The 15,432-nt window shown below is 40.6% G+C and overlaps 1 protein-coding gene across 1 annotated transcript in view; it reads right to left on the bottom strand.

Moving 5' to 3' along the window:
- Positions 1-15,432, bottom strand: part of LOC135112296 (UDP-glucose 6-dehydrogenase-like) — a 40,070-nt gene that overhangs the window by 1,720 nt on the left and 22,918 nt on the right. Inside the window, exons 7-10 of the mRNA XM_064026615.1 lie at positions 12,154-12,280; positions 11,273-11,444; positions 10,390-10,545; positions 10,070-10,226 (exon numbers count right to left, since the gene is read on the bottom strand). Of these exons, the coding sequence (XP_063882685.1) occupies positions 10,070-10,226; positions 10,390-10,545; positions 11,273-11,444; positions 12,154-12,280 (612 nt within the window). The remainder of the gene's footprint in view (positions 1-10,069; positions 10,227-10,389; positions 10,546-11,272; positions 11,445-12,153; positions 12,281-15,432) is intronic.

The following is a 15,432-nucleotide window of genomic DNA, read 5'->3' as shown; positions in this document are numbered from 1 at the left end:
GTCACATCTTCCCTCTACACCAGCTTATACTCAACTAAGCCATGAACCAAGCTCATTTCTCCTGCCTCAGCAATGGTGGCAAGGTAATGCAGAGGGTAAGAGGAAAGAGGGAAGGAAAGGGTTTGTGTTGACTTACAAGTGAGTGATGATAGGCATGACTGGTGTATCCTTTCCATTGTCAACACTCTCCTTTTTTTCTCTTCTCAGCAAGTTTCTAGTGTATATATATATTTTTTTTAGTGGCACTGTTTAATACCATTGAAATATCATTACTTTCAAATATGTACTCTTGACCATTCTGTGCTAAATAATTTAGCATTGATTTTATCACCAAACTTAACCTTACTGTTGTAAAAATATGAGAAAAACAGTTTTAGCACTGCTCCTGGCAATGGTCTTGTGTAGCTATGATCACCAGGAAGCATCTGTGTGGGACAAGGCAAACACCATTTCTACTGCTTCTCCTGCCTGACTCACATCTTTGGCTTTGTACTGGCCACCCTCCTAGCTTCCATTACCTCCACTTCACTCATCCTTCTCACACTCCCTCATCTCCTCAGTGTCCACTCCCTGACTCATTATCTCTTCCTCTTTATACATCCTACTTGACTCACATCCTTCACTCTGAACCTGCCACCCTTCTTATTTTCCATTACCTCCACTCCACTCATCCTCCTCACTCCATTGTTTACTCCCTAACTCATCCTCTCTTCATTACACACATACACACACACACACACACACACACACACACACACACACACACACACCGCATAGTGCAGTGGTTAGCACGCTTGGCTCACAACCAAGAAGGCCCAGGTTTGAATCCCAGGCATGGCAAGGCAAATGGGCAAGCCTCTTAATGTGTAGCCCCTGTTCACCTAGCAGCAAGTAGATACGAGATGTAACCTGAGGGGTTGTGACCTCGCTGTCCCAGTGTGTGTTATGTCAGTGGTCTCGGTCCTACCCAAAGATCGGTCACTATGAGCTCTGAGCTCTTTCCGTAGGGGAACGGCTGGCTGGATGACCAGCAGACGAATCAAACACACACACACTCCAACAATAACATAAATATCCATGATCCAGTGTGTTAATTTAAGCTTCACTGCATCAACCTCCACCACAACCACTTTCACCTCCCCCACCTTGAGAAAATTCTGTCTTGTGTGGCACCAGTCCTGGAACTTTAATGACACACCTCGTATGTGGTGGTGAGTGTCTCTTGCAAGCTGTTTGCTCTTTAATGGAATATGTGTTACCTTTTGTACCGAGTCCCTATTTATATTTGTGGGGCTACTACTACAGTGCATCTGAAGGTGATATGATGGAAAGTTGAAGTGGACTCAAACAGAGAGAGAGAGAGAGAGAGAGAGAGAGAGAGAGAGAGAGAGAGAGAGAGAGAGAGAGAGAGAGAGAGAGAGAGAGAGAGAGAGAGAGAGAGAGAGAGGCTGACTGACTGACTCCAGGGAATGACTACAAAGGGCATGAAGGAAAGGTGTGTGTGGGTGTGGCATGGATGAGAGAAGGCAGTGAGAAGAGAAAGGCAAGATGGACATGAATGATAAATTGTTACAAAATGGGAAAAAATGAAGGTAGGTCAGCTCCATGTGACTAACTTTGTACTGGCAGTACTTTCCCTGTGGACGACTTCAACATATTTCCATTCATTTCCTCTCCTTCAGTTTCTATTGAGTCCATGGTTTTAATATCCATGAAAGCCTTATTTTGTGGCTTAGTGTGTGTCTCCACATTTTTCTACTATATCTATCTATATGCCAGGCCAGCAATCCCACACAGACTGGCAAAGCACCACACACTCATATGCACATCATTCACACTCTTAGGCCCATTGGTCCTTAGTGAAAAGGGGCAGTCTTCTGGGCAACCTTGCTACACTCTAGGCTGAGGCACAGCACGGCTAGCCACACACTTTCATCACAAGGTCCAACAGCACACACTGGTTTACCCCTGCCTCCTCTTAATGAGACCACTCTCTGGCCACACTTACTCCAGTCTTTGGACAACAACAGATGCAAGGTAGTCCCTTTAGACTAACAAGGTCCATATGCCACTGGGCTCCATCAGATGCATCCACACCTCCTTCCCATCAACAAAACTGCATCACTCATGCAATCACCACTGTTACTCTCCATTCACCTCTATCACGTACTATCAGTCTTGCTTGATGCACAGTCATTCCTCAGTGCTCTCTTCACACAGTTCATCCACTTCAGGTGTGGCCTTCCTCTTAACCTTTCACTGCACACATCTGACAATCATAACACGCACTGCTCTGCCTGTCCAGCCAACTCTCTCTAAACATTGGCTCTTCTCTCCTCATTTCTTATCCTATCCCTACATGTTACTCCACACATACTTTTCAAATATTGTGTTTCCATTACATCTAATTGTATCTTCTCTGCTACTCCCATGTTCCATGTTTCAGCACCACACAGCACAGTGGCACCACTATTCCCTCATATAACCCTCTCTTTACACTTATAACCAGTGTCTTATGCTTGAAGATTTTTTTTTTCAGTGTACCAAGTACTTTATCTACTTTTTTTTTCAGTTTACCAAGTAATTTATCTACTTCCTTTACCCTGCACTTCACCCCTGTCTCAACTCTTCCCTCCATCACAGCTACTGATCCTAAATACTAGAAATATTTAAAATCCACCTCTTCATTCAGTCATACATCCATCTCTCCACCACCATCTCTCTCGAGGATTTCATTACTTTACTTTTACCAACATCCACATTCAGGTTCCTCCCCTTACAAAAAAATGCCCAAACTCTTCTATCAGTCTTCTACTTTGAGTCAGCCACCAGAGGTGCATCATTAGCAAGCAGTAGCTGACTCAGATCCCATATCCTTTCCTCCCCCAATGATCACTTGCACCTCTACCTAACACACTCATATTCACTTCCTTTACTATACCATACCCATATACTTTACTACACCATCCATATACAAGCTGAACAGCCAGTGACATTACACAATCCTGACGCAAACCTACTCCAGCTAGGAAGAACTCACACCATCACCATCTCTCACAAATGCCCTGCTATTTACACAGAAACTCTTCACTCCTTCCAACAAGTTGCCTCCAACTCTGTATACTTTCAGAATATCTCATAGTCCTTTCCTGTCAGTTCTGTTGCACACTTTCTCCAAGTCCATGAACACCAAAAAAACTTCCTTCCCTTTCCTCCAAAAACTTTTCATTCAACTGAACTGCCTTACTGCAAAATCTCTACACATATTCTTCCCTTTCTAAAACCTCCCTGTTCCTCTTGGATGGCATTTTCTGTTTCTTCTCTTATCCTCCTCATCACCACCCTAACATACACCTTCCCTACAACACTTGGTAAACCTTTATTCCTATAGTTAGAATATTCCCACCTTTTTCCATTACCCAAGGGAACTACACATGCATTTATTCAAGCTTGTGGTATCTTGCAGGAATAAGGCACACAGTCAATAACCTTAACAACAATAGAGTGCTCTCGCCACCACTCCACAAACACTCTACATCACATGTATCCAAACCCACAGCTTCCCCTTTCTTCATTTCCCTCACAGCTTCTTGTACTTCCTCTCCCTGGATTGGTACGGAGTTCAACTCTCCTAATGCACTGACTATTTCCTCGACTAACTGCACCAATCACTGCTCCATCCTCCTCCTTAATGTTTAACAGTCCTTCATAATATTCAGCCAATCTTTTGTAGACCATCCTTCTCACTCAGCACTGTTCCAGCACCTGCCTTCACAGTCTCTTCATTCCCACACACATTTCCTTGTCCTCTTTACTTCTTTCCAGAACTTTTCTTGTTCACCTGGAAGTTTTCTGTTGACTTACTACCCCATCTCTCATCTGCCCTCATCTTTGCATTTTTGCACTACCCTCTTTGCTTGCTTCCTCTTTTCTATGTATTTATTGTACGACTCCTTATCCTTCTTTTGCAGCCACATTTCATATACATGCTTCTTTTCCTCTCCAGCCACACTGATTTCCTCACATCACCACTCACTACCTTTCCTCACACTGCCTCCAATCCATCTCATCGTACACATCTGCTCCACACAACCCACAGCTGCAATTCTGAGACTGCCACTCTTCTTCCACATTCATTACATTCCATTCAATTGTAATCTTTCCCTGGTACTCTACTGTCTTCTCCCTCTTCTCCAACTCGCTCACTTTTGGAACTCACTTTGTATCCCTCATCAAACCTTTACCCATCTGTTGTTTCCTCTCAACTTCCCCTCAGCCAGATAATGGTCTGACACACCACCCCTGGCTCCTCTGTGTACCCTCACATCCAACAACTGTTTTATCACATTCTTTGACACAATCACACGGTCTGTCATTGGTCTATCTACCACTACTCCCTTCACTTGCCTCATCCATGTATACCTATAGATGTCTTTACCATATTCCCAATCATTAGTCCTTGCTCCATTCTTGCTCTAATCCAACACTTTCTTCCCAGTTTCATTCTTATCTGGCACACCATACTTTCCAACAGTCCAAACCACAACTTTATTTCTTTATTTCCAACTCCAGCATTTAAATCCCCTGGCAGTACAACAATCACTCTGTCTCCAAAACTCTTTACACATTCACCAACCTCTTGTCTAAAGTTTTCTCTACCTCATCCTTTTCACTTCCTGGATCACATGCACTCACAAAGGCCCACAACTCCTTCCTGAGCTTTACCTTTGCCCATGTTACTCTTGAGGACACTTCCTGATCTTCATGTAATTCTATACCCTTGGACTTAGGAGCAAAGCCACGCCCTCTTGACACACCCGACATTCTTCCATTCACACATCCAAACACACACCCACCCCTTCCTTTCAACTTTGTTTCACTCACTGCTAACACATCCAAGTTCATTTCCACGAACATTCCTCCAATCATCTCCCTTTAACCTTCATCCACACTACATCCTTGCATGTTCAGAACTCCAACATTCAGTGTTGTGCCTTGTCTGTTCATAGGAAAAAACTACAGAGACAGATTCCTAGCCGTCCCACTCTGTCCCTTTTAGTCACCTCATACGACGTGCAGGGAATACAGTGGCAGTATTCTTACCCCCTGCCACAGGGACATGATATACTATGGTATAAATAACCTGGATGTAGTCAGTTGTTCAGTACCTACTCTGGAATCCTGCTTGTTCTTTCCATTCATTTGCACCAAGTGTTGCACTAATCCTATTTGTAAATAGTACAAACTGTATACAATTAACTTGTTCGCTGATAGTTTTCTAGGAATTTGACTTATTTTTTTAGTGGTTTTCTAGGTCTGATTTCTTCTTTCTTGTGAATTAGAATTTGGGCATCAGGTTGAGGCAATCCCAGCACCACCATGAGATGCGGCCACACAGGCACTGCATCACGTGGCCATGGTTGAATTATATATTCCGTCACAGAAGGAACGATTTTGCTCTAAACATGTGAAAAACTAAATGAGTCAAGATATCAATCAAGCACCTCATAGTCCCTGGCAGCCTTTACACACACAGGGGTGCTGAGGATCTCCATGTTTGAAGAAAAGAAATTGAAGTCAGCCACTGACCATGTGTGGAAGAGGACATAAGAAGGATGAACATCACAGAAGAGACTGTCTATCAACACAAAACCTTAGACTTATAAGCTGTCCAACCACAAAAGGATGGTAAACAAAATGATGATGGCCGTTACAGAGAATTATTGTGGTGTATACCCAAGCTGTCTGCACAGGACAAGCTTGCAGACAACCTGTAAATAGTACTATAATTTTATCTAGTGGGAAGTCTGTGGCACCTTTGGTTAGGTGAGTAGATGAGCCATCTCCTCCTGACTTCCTGCTGCTCATTCCGTCTAGTGCTTCCTTTATTCCTCTCATGTTTATGCAGGTTACTTCATTATTCATTGTTTCTGCTTTGCTGTCTGCTTTGTTCATCACTATACAGAATTTTTTCTACCTTGATTACCACATGTGTGTTGTTTGTCTTTCAAAACAGCTGTTTTCCACCCCTGCCAAGAGTTCTCTTTGCGATCTTCATATTTGTGACATTATTTAGCTTTTTAATCTTTTTATGTTATATCATCATAAGGGGCCGTCGTGGTACAGCGGGACTGTGCGTGCTTTTGTGGCTGAGGGTTCCTCAGGTGTACAGGTTCAAATCCTGGCCACAGTCCGAGAGTAGAATGGGCATCCACTTGGGTTAATGGTTCCCAAATGCCAGATCCAAACTCCTTCATTAGGAGGCCCCATCCCACCCCAGACAGACTAAGGAAACCGGAGGTAAAACCGAAAAAAAAAAATTACATTGTCACATATCTTCAGTTTTTCTCTTGTTTATAATTTTCACACTTAAGTAGTTTCTATTCTGCTTCATTTTATCATCATTCTGCTACATTGTCTTCAGAGCTTTTTGATGCCTTTTTAGAGTAGTTTATGGAAATTATGAATTAAAACACATTAAAAGAAAACTTTATTTTGAAGTTCTCAAGGACAAGCAGCAGGGAGAGCCAACCCTGCTCAAAGGAATCTGTAAACTCCCCTTTGCACTCTATAATTTCTTCCTTTCCTGCCAGTCTTGGATGGAGGACGAATGGGTGAGCCTTTACCATCCTACACTTCTTAACTTAGCTAAGATAGTGTAATTTATCACAAACTGCCTCTTAGGGTCAGCAGATCTGCTGCCATATGCTCTTTGTGTCATAAGAGATGAGGCTGAAGAAAGTAGAGGAAGACCCCAGCAACTCCATGTCCTCCTCTACACCAGCACAGAATGCCAAGTTTATTGAAGAAGGAAATGAAAGGAACTGTAGGATACTAAAGCATCTCCAAGCCTGTGGGGATCTAAAGCACATCCAAGCCTTCCTTTGCCCCATCATTGCCTCACCACCCCATGCAGCTTCATCAGCAGGGGACTGAAAGGAAGTGTGCAGACTGAGGCACATGCACAAGTTCTTTCAGGCATGACACATACTCATTACATCATGTGGTTCGTCTCCATGTTTGCTCAAGTGGTTCCGGAGCTGGCAAAGGGCAGAGTCTCTCATGTACCAAGTTTTTTCTTTCTTTCTTTCTTTTCTTCACCTTTTTATATATAGTGCAGAAAGATTACAGAATTTTGTCTAAAGGCCATCATCATTTCATTTAGCATCCTTATTTTCCTTGACAGGGTTAGACAGACATGTGTTTGAAGCAAAAGGTTTCCTACCATGAATGCCTTTCTTTGACAGCAATTTTCTATATTTGGTGCAAAAGAATAATTATTCAAATGCCTTTATGGCAAAGCAAGTTGTCGTCTGTAATGCAAGTACATACTTTTTAGGGTAATAAACAAGATGCCTGTCTCTGTGATATTTCTCTCATGTCATGCTGGCATTTCTTCTGAGAGATGCTCTTGTGACACACTCAGAACATTGAGACACAGTTTGTTCAGTAACACCCACTGGAGAAATAAGCTTGTGATGTGAAAATAGAATAGATTATATACTGGGTAATCTAAGTGTGAGGTTGCATTATAATGACACAGTACACTCTCACTGCAATACTGTTGCTGGTATAGTGAAATGAAATCACAAACCACCACAAACAACGTCAGTTAAAAGTGATACCACCTATCAGTTTTGGCCATCAAACCACCACACATGTAGAGAAAACATTACATGAGCAGTGGCAGGACAGTTAAGCCCACCCAACATCCACTCAAGCCTTGGTGATCCTCTTGGTCTGATCAATAATGTGCCAGGCCTGTGTTTTTGTGAGTGCCCCTCTCACAGTTTAACTTTACATCAACCTCCCAGTGTCTCAATGACACTCCCTAAAGAGGGCACTACACATGTACTCCATAAATTATGAGAGCATACAAACCAAAACAAACTGAAATACAAGAATTATATTCAAGCAACAATGAAAAGTGAGAATTCTATCAACTGCATCACAATATAATTCTTGTTTTATGCTTATCTTTTGATTTGTATACTGTCACAAGTCATCAATTGTTTTGCAATAATGTTTTTCCCTGTATGGCAGTGTAACAGTTTAACTGATGGGTGGCATCACTTTTAACTGGGATATGGTGTTTGTTGAGAACACAATCAGCTTTATCAATTGGTTTCCAAACAGGACACAAAGATCATGAAAAGTCATGCTTGATGAGTACTGCATTAGATTATAAGCAGGATGATTTAGAGAGAAGAAAGAGGTGAAAAAAATGGACAAAATCTTTTAATAAGGGGTGATGGATGAACAAAAGGATATTAGTCTGTAGTATCAAAAGCACTATGTATGTCTGTGTGTTAGACTCACATTTCTGCTGCAATGTGTCCTATTTTGGGATAAAGCCAACACCATTAATGTATGATTTAGAAATTACAATGAAAATTATAAAGATACAAAAGAAACAATCTTATTCTATCCGGATAAATAGTAAAAATAAATAGTATAGAGAAGTCTTTGGTCTCAGAAGTTTCGTGTTGCTGGAACAAAACCCAAGGCTGTACATACTTGCACCTCACACTCACTCATTCACTCACTCAGGAAAACATCAGTTAGTGTTGAGTGTATGCATGCTGAAAAATCCATGATTAGCTGAATGTAAAAAGTTAGAGAGAGCCTTATCACCATCACCACCACCACCACCACCATTACCATTACGTAACTGTAACCACCACCACCATTACTACTGCTACCACTTGTACTACTATGAAAAAGTTTTAATTATTATTCATGAACCATAGTTGGCATCTGAAAATTCTTGAGTGGTGAAGTTTTCTCAGGTTTGGAAATAGAAAATATTAATAAATATTAATGAAAAAAACTTCCTTTAATATGTTTTTTTGAATTGAAAAACAGTGATAAATTATAAGATATAAATAAAACTACAAGCAAAACAAAACCAATTTACGTGTACTGTGCATCTTGCTTCATACAGGGTTAGTGATCTATTGCACACAAATTATTGTGAAATTCAATATTTGTATCACTAAGCACTGTATTCACAAATAATATTGTATATTATGCCCTGCTTACTGAGAAGAGGCATTCAGGATGTCATCTCTCTTAGTTATAGTAAACCCTCACTTTAACAAATCATTTGGGCAGGGCTGTTCATTAAAGCCTAAAGTTTGGCACAAACAAAGGGGATGTTTTACCAGACTTGATATGCTGAGTGTAATGACCAGAGTTACAAAGACACCAAAAATTTTCTTGGGACCTGACAATTGTTATGATCCCAACCCCCACCACAAGGGACTTTCACAGTTAATTTATCTACTTTCAAATTAATTTTCCAGTGTTTCTGTGCAGCTACCAATGGGATCTTTGTGGTGGTTGTGGTGGAGGTGGCATGGAGGCATTACTTAAGCAACATTGTCTGGTGATATGCATAACTGTGGATTTATCAATTTCTTCTTTATGTTTAACATCAGGTTTTTCCATAATCTTTTATAGAACTAGATGGTCAGTGACACATCTCCATTTCCATAGGCCTTGTGCTGAAGCATCCCCTGTGTGTCTTGAATGCCTTTCCTAACAGACCACTTCAGTTTTCAGTTGAGGAATCCCACCAGCCCTGGATTGTACTCAAGAGTTGTCCCTCTCCTAAGTGGACTGTCTACCATGGCTACCAGTCCCTCCTAACTATCACTTGAAAATGATAACATTCGTATACATGTATGTACACAAATAACTTTAGTCAACAAATAAGTTTATAATAATTCATGATCAAATATAAATAATATGTACATGTACACATTCACATCATGTAATGTACACAGTACTCAAGCTGCATGTTTGGTTAGTTGCTGCATTTACCAAGTGCTGGTTCATTACAATGAGGGCATGCTCCAAAGGGTCTGAGCATTAGTTGTATCCAAAATTCAGTAAAAAATGGGATTCGACATGCCCAAATTTCAATATAAAAGGGTTTGTGGTTTTGTTATATTGAGGGTTTACTGTGTATATCCCTTCTCCCAACACATGTGCTGTCTACAATTCTGGTAACAACATACATGTGCAGTACTAGAGACACAACACTACAAAGACTACAGGTCCCCACCAGAGGATCTTAGGAGGCAGTTGCGGGTGAACCTCTTGCCAATGGTTTCAGTGTGGAAGCCAAGCTTGATGAGAGCTTCGTGGTCCAGGATCTTGCGGCCATCAAACACAAAGGCAGGCTTCTTCATCACCTCATGCATCTTCTTGAAATCATAGGTCTGTAAATGTGCAGTTTTGGTTAACCTCTTCATCTACCTAATTCATGTAGAACTTTTTGAAAAATCAGAATCATTCTTGTCCATATCACCACAGTAAGAATCATCCATCTCTGAAACCTTCCTCCCTCTAGGAGTGTCCCAAGAGACACTGGGCACAGCTTACCTTAAACTCATCCCACTCAGTGAGCACCACAATGGCATGAGCATCCTTGACCACCTCATAGGGGTCATCAAAGATTTGCACTAGCTTCTTGATGCGTTCAGGCTCATTGGTCACCGCTGCACTGGTCAGATCATACTCTATTTGGCTCCTCTCAACCTGTAAGCAACATCAGGCACTAAGATACAATACTCAACACCACCATTCAGTCTCCTCAAGCTATTCACTCTATATCTGGCTTTCTGATCCTGATAGACTGACATCTACCAGAGACAAGACTCTCAAAGTGTGATTTCTCTAGATTTCAGTTCTTCCCAGCACCAGACTGACCATACCACCTAATTCATGGACAAAGGTGAAGGATTCAGATGATGGAGATCAGCTGCATGAAGTGCTTGTGGTAGTGAAAGCAATGAAAGAATTTATGAAAGGTTTCCATCACTTAAGGATGTTATGGTGATTTACACTCAATGCTGTATCTACTAATCCTTTAACTCATATTCCAACTCTTAAAGCTTAATAAAATATTGTGCAAATTTATAATTTCAAAAGACTTCAGTAATGTCAAAAAGAATCAAGCAGCAAAAAAAGTTTTAGTGAATGCAATTTTGTTTTTGCTGAGCAAAATGGTCAAGGGCTATTCAGACAAAAGAACAATGTATCATACTGTCATTAGTAATCAACAGGTTAAGAACCAACAAATATGATCTCATACACTGAACTATCACAACACATAGTATACCAATGACAGTCTCTTCCATCACACACTGTATCATCAACATTAGGCAGAGTGACATCACATGGGCTATGAAGGAAGGAAAAGCCCTTATCTCCCCTTGCAATGTGTAAAACCAAGTTAAGGAACAATACAGTACAAAATCTCTACCTTTGGATCATAGATATTGAGTCTGGCTCCTTCCTCCAGCAGGTGGGAACACACATATATGGCTGGACTCTCTCGAGTGTCTCCAGTGTTCTTCTTGAAAGCAAAGCCAAAAACAGCCAATGTTTTGTCAGTGACTGTGTTGAAGAGGCACTCAACAATGCGCTTGGCAAACCTGCAAGAAGAAGCTTTTGTCTGACTTGTAGACACTGGTGTGGTTAGCTGAGCCAGCATTAGTGACAGTACTCCTAAGCAACTGACCAAAAACACCAGAAATTATTTCTATAGCTGTGTACTGCAATTGCTTTCCTTCTCTTCCCTCTATATAACTACAAACTTCCTGTCCTGTCTGATGGTAAAAAATGTAAAATGCACATGAGGTTGAAAGAGAGACAGAAATAGGACAGAACATAAAAAATTACTGGAGTATACAAGGAAGAGAACAGCAGGAACATGAAACAGTGAAAAAACTACAGTAACAAAACAAAACACAAGTCAAGGCTTGCCATGGCCAGTGTACAAGAGAGTGCCATGAGGTGCCAAGACTCAGTGTGCAAGAGTGCCATGAGGTGCCAAGACCCAGTGTACAAGAGTGCCATGAGATGCTAAGATTGTACAAGAGTGCCATGAGGTGCCAATACTCAGTGTAAAAGAGTGCCATGTAGTGCCAATAACCAGCACAAGAGTACCATGAGGTGCTAAGACAATGTATAAGAGTGCCATGAGATGCCAATACACAGTACAAGAGTGCCATGAGGTGCTAAGACTGTACAAGAGTGCCAAGAAGTGCCAAGAAGTGCCAATACACAGTACAAGAGTGCCATGAGGTGCCAGGACAGTGTACAAGAGTGCCATGAGATGCCAGGATAAGAGAGAGAGCTGACCTGGTGCGTTGGTACACATTCATGTCAGTGACCTGCTGCCAATACATAGCCACCTCCGGCAGGTTGACACATTCAGCAATGTATACCAAGTTAAGCAGGTCCTTTTGGAAACAGCTCCCACCAAATCCTGGAAAGAAATAATGACAGTGATAATCTATTCATTTAAACACACACACACACAATGTGATATAATACATTTCACTGACCTAATCCTCTGAAATTACAGATATGTAGGTATAATTAAACACACACACACACACACACACACACACACACACACACACACACACACACACGGCGGACGGAGAAGTCAACGCAAACAGACGCTCCTAAAAATCCAGCCATCTACATCGCTGAGAGCTGCCCTAGTGGAAATACAGTTTACGCTGGTTTTACTCGTTGCTGTCCTGTCTCCAAAAGTGTTTTGTAGAAAGCAGTTAAGTTGTTATAATGAGTGGTGAAGAGGGGGCTACTTCGGTCCCCACTATGTTGTTACACCAATGGAGACCGTCCTGAAGATGAGACAGAGAGACTTCTTGGGATTTGGGGAAGAGGACCAAAGGGTTGGGGAAGCAATGATGAGAAGAATTATCACACTGGAAACTAAAATGAAGGGTAGATTTGACAAGATGGAGAAGATGGTTGAAACTTTGATCACCAAGAAGGGGGTGTGGAAAGGTGCATATGGTGATCTACATAAAAAACTAACATTATATGAAAAGAAATCTATGGAATACAAAGGCAAAGTAGAAGAGTTAAACGTTAAACAAGAAAACTGAAAGACAGAACAAGAGGAAGAAAAGATTGATTTTAGGAACTAGAAGACTATTTAAAAGAGGAGAAACCGGACATCATGGGAATTGTTGAAACTAAACCGGCCAGTGAAGGGGATATATTAAATATTGGTGAAGGAAAATACAACCTCTGGAAGAGAAATAGAAAGAATAAACGGGGAGGAGGTGTGATGCTTCTAGTAAGGAAGGATTTATTAGTGGAATCTGTCACATATGGGGTGGAGGAGGCAGAAGTATTGAAAATAAGCTTACGACAGAATATTGGAAGATACCATAATGTTGTGGTGAACGTTGTGGTGACTTATGTTCCCCCCATTCCAACTCTTGGAGAGAGGATGAATATAAGAAAATGCTTGAGGACACGAGGACATGTTTGGCAGAGTTGCTTGAGGAAAATGACAATATACTCATGATGGGGGACTTTAACTGTAAAGAGGTATCTTGGGACAATTGGACCACAGAAGGCAGTGAGTCATCATTGAGGAACAAGCTACTAGACCTGGCTGTTGAAAATTTTCTGACACAATGGCTTACAGATGACACGATTTAAGGGAAATGAAGCACCTTCAAGGCTTGATCTAATTTTCACCAACAAGAAATAGTAGACCTTAAATACATAAACCCAATAGGAAAAAGTGATCATGTGCTGATTCTGTTCACAGTTATGGATAATAACCTCAATATAAGAAAAGAGGACCACAGAAGAGAATGGCTAAACTACAGCAAGACTAACTTTGGATAACTTAGGAAGTATTTCATCGAAGTGAATTGGAACATAGTTATTCAAAAGGAGGACATAGAAGAAAAGTGGACAGCTTTCCTGGACATTTATAAGGGAGTAGAGAAATGGGTACCCAACAGATCAACAGAAAACCTTTTCAAAAAGGATTGGTACAATAGGAGATGTGCAACAACTAGATTGGAGAGAGAAAAAGAGTGGAACAAGTTGAAGAAAAACAAGAGACTGGACCTGTGGAACAATTATATAAGGAAGAGGAACGAATATGTCAAAACTTGCAGAGATGAACAAAAAAAATATGAAAACAATGTTGTGGAGAAATGTAAAGACCAACCAAAATTATTTTATAAATTCATCAATGGAAAATTAAACAGTAAAGATGAAATAAGCATGGTAAAAACTGGAGAAGAGACAGTGAAAGATCCAAAAGAGGTGACTGAAGTGTTTAACAGATACTTTCACTTTGTGTCTACTAAGAAAAATTATTTCAGAGGTGGGAGGACAGCATTAGAAAAAGGGACCGACCTAAAGGAGATTAAAATATTAGTAGAAGTAAAGAATATGTTGGAAGACCTGAATGTAAGGAAAGCAATGGGTCCTGATGGTGTCTCTAGTTGGATTTTAAAAGAGTGTAGCTCACAATTAGTCTCAGCATTGCACATTATAAGTAGCACTACCCTGGTAAAAGGTAGAGTACCCATAGATTGGAAACGGGTGGATATTACCCCAATCCACAAGACCGGAAGTAAAGAATATCCATTAAATTAAAGACCTGTATCACTCACAAGTGTGGTGGCGAAGAATTGTGAAAAGATCACCTAGATCAGATGGGTGAAATATCTAGAGGACAACAAAGTGATAACAAAGAAACAGTTTGGTTTCAGAAAAGAAAGATGTTGTGTTACAAATTTGATAAGTTTCTACTCAAGAGTAATAGATATAGTGTAAGAGAGAGATGGATGGGCCGACTGCATATACTTAGATCTGAGAAAAGCATTTGATAAAGTTCTGCACAGAAGACTAATATGGAAACTGTAAAAAATTGGAGGACTCGGTGGATCACTGTTAAAGTGGATGACTGACTTTTTGACAAACAGAGAAATGAGGACAGTAATTAAAGGCAGCAGGCCAAACTGAAGAACGGTAATAAGTGGAGTCCTGTAAGGTTTGGTACTTGCACCTATTATGTTCACAGTTTATGTAAATGATATGACAGAAGGTGTAGAAAATTACATGAACCTTTCGCTGATGACGCTAAGATTATGAAGAAAGTAACAAATGAAGAGGACTGCAATGCTTTAAATCAGGACTTAATTAAGATTAATGAATAGTCATTGAGGTAGAACATGGAGTTTAATGCTAAATGATGAGGATTGGAAAAAGTGCGAGACCAGTTGGCAACTATTACTTAGGGAATGAGGAAATCTCTATAAGATCAGAAGAAAAAGACCTAGTAGTAATTATTACTGATAATTTGTCATTTGGGAAGCACATAAACAAAATTATAGGAGAAACATATCATCTGCTGAGAAACATCAAGATAGTATTCTCCTATATTGATGAAGATATGATAAAGAAATTGATAACAACGATGATACATCTGAGATTGGAGTACACAGCATTAGTGTGGTTGCCAAGTTTGAAAAGGATACAAGAAAGTTAGAAAGAATCCAGAGAGCTGTGACTAAAATTCCTACAAGCTTAAGAGAGTATAGTTATGAGGAAAGGCTGAAGAGATTGGGCCTG

The sequence above is a fragment of the Scylla paramamosain genome, chromosome 23, assembly GCF_035594125.1.
Source record: "Scylla paramamosain isolate STU-SP2022 chromosome 23, ASM3559412v1, whole genome shotgun sequence".
In the NCBI taxonomy this organism is placed as follows: domain Eukaryota; kingdom Metazoa; phylum Arthropoda; class Malacostraca; order Decapoda; family Portunidae; genus Scylla; species Scylla paramamosain.
Note: the sequence above shows the minus strand (reverse complement) of the source record. Positions and strands in the feature narration are given on the sequence as shown.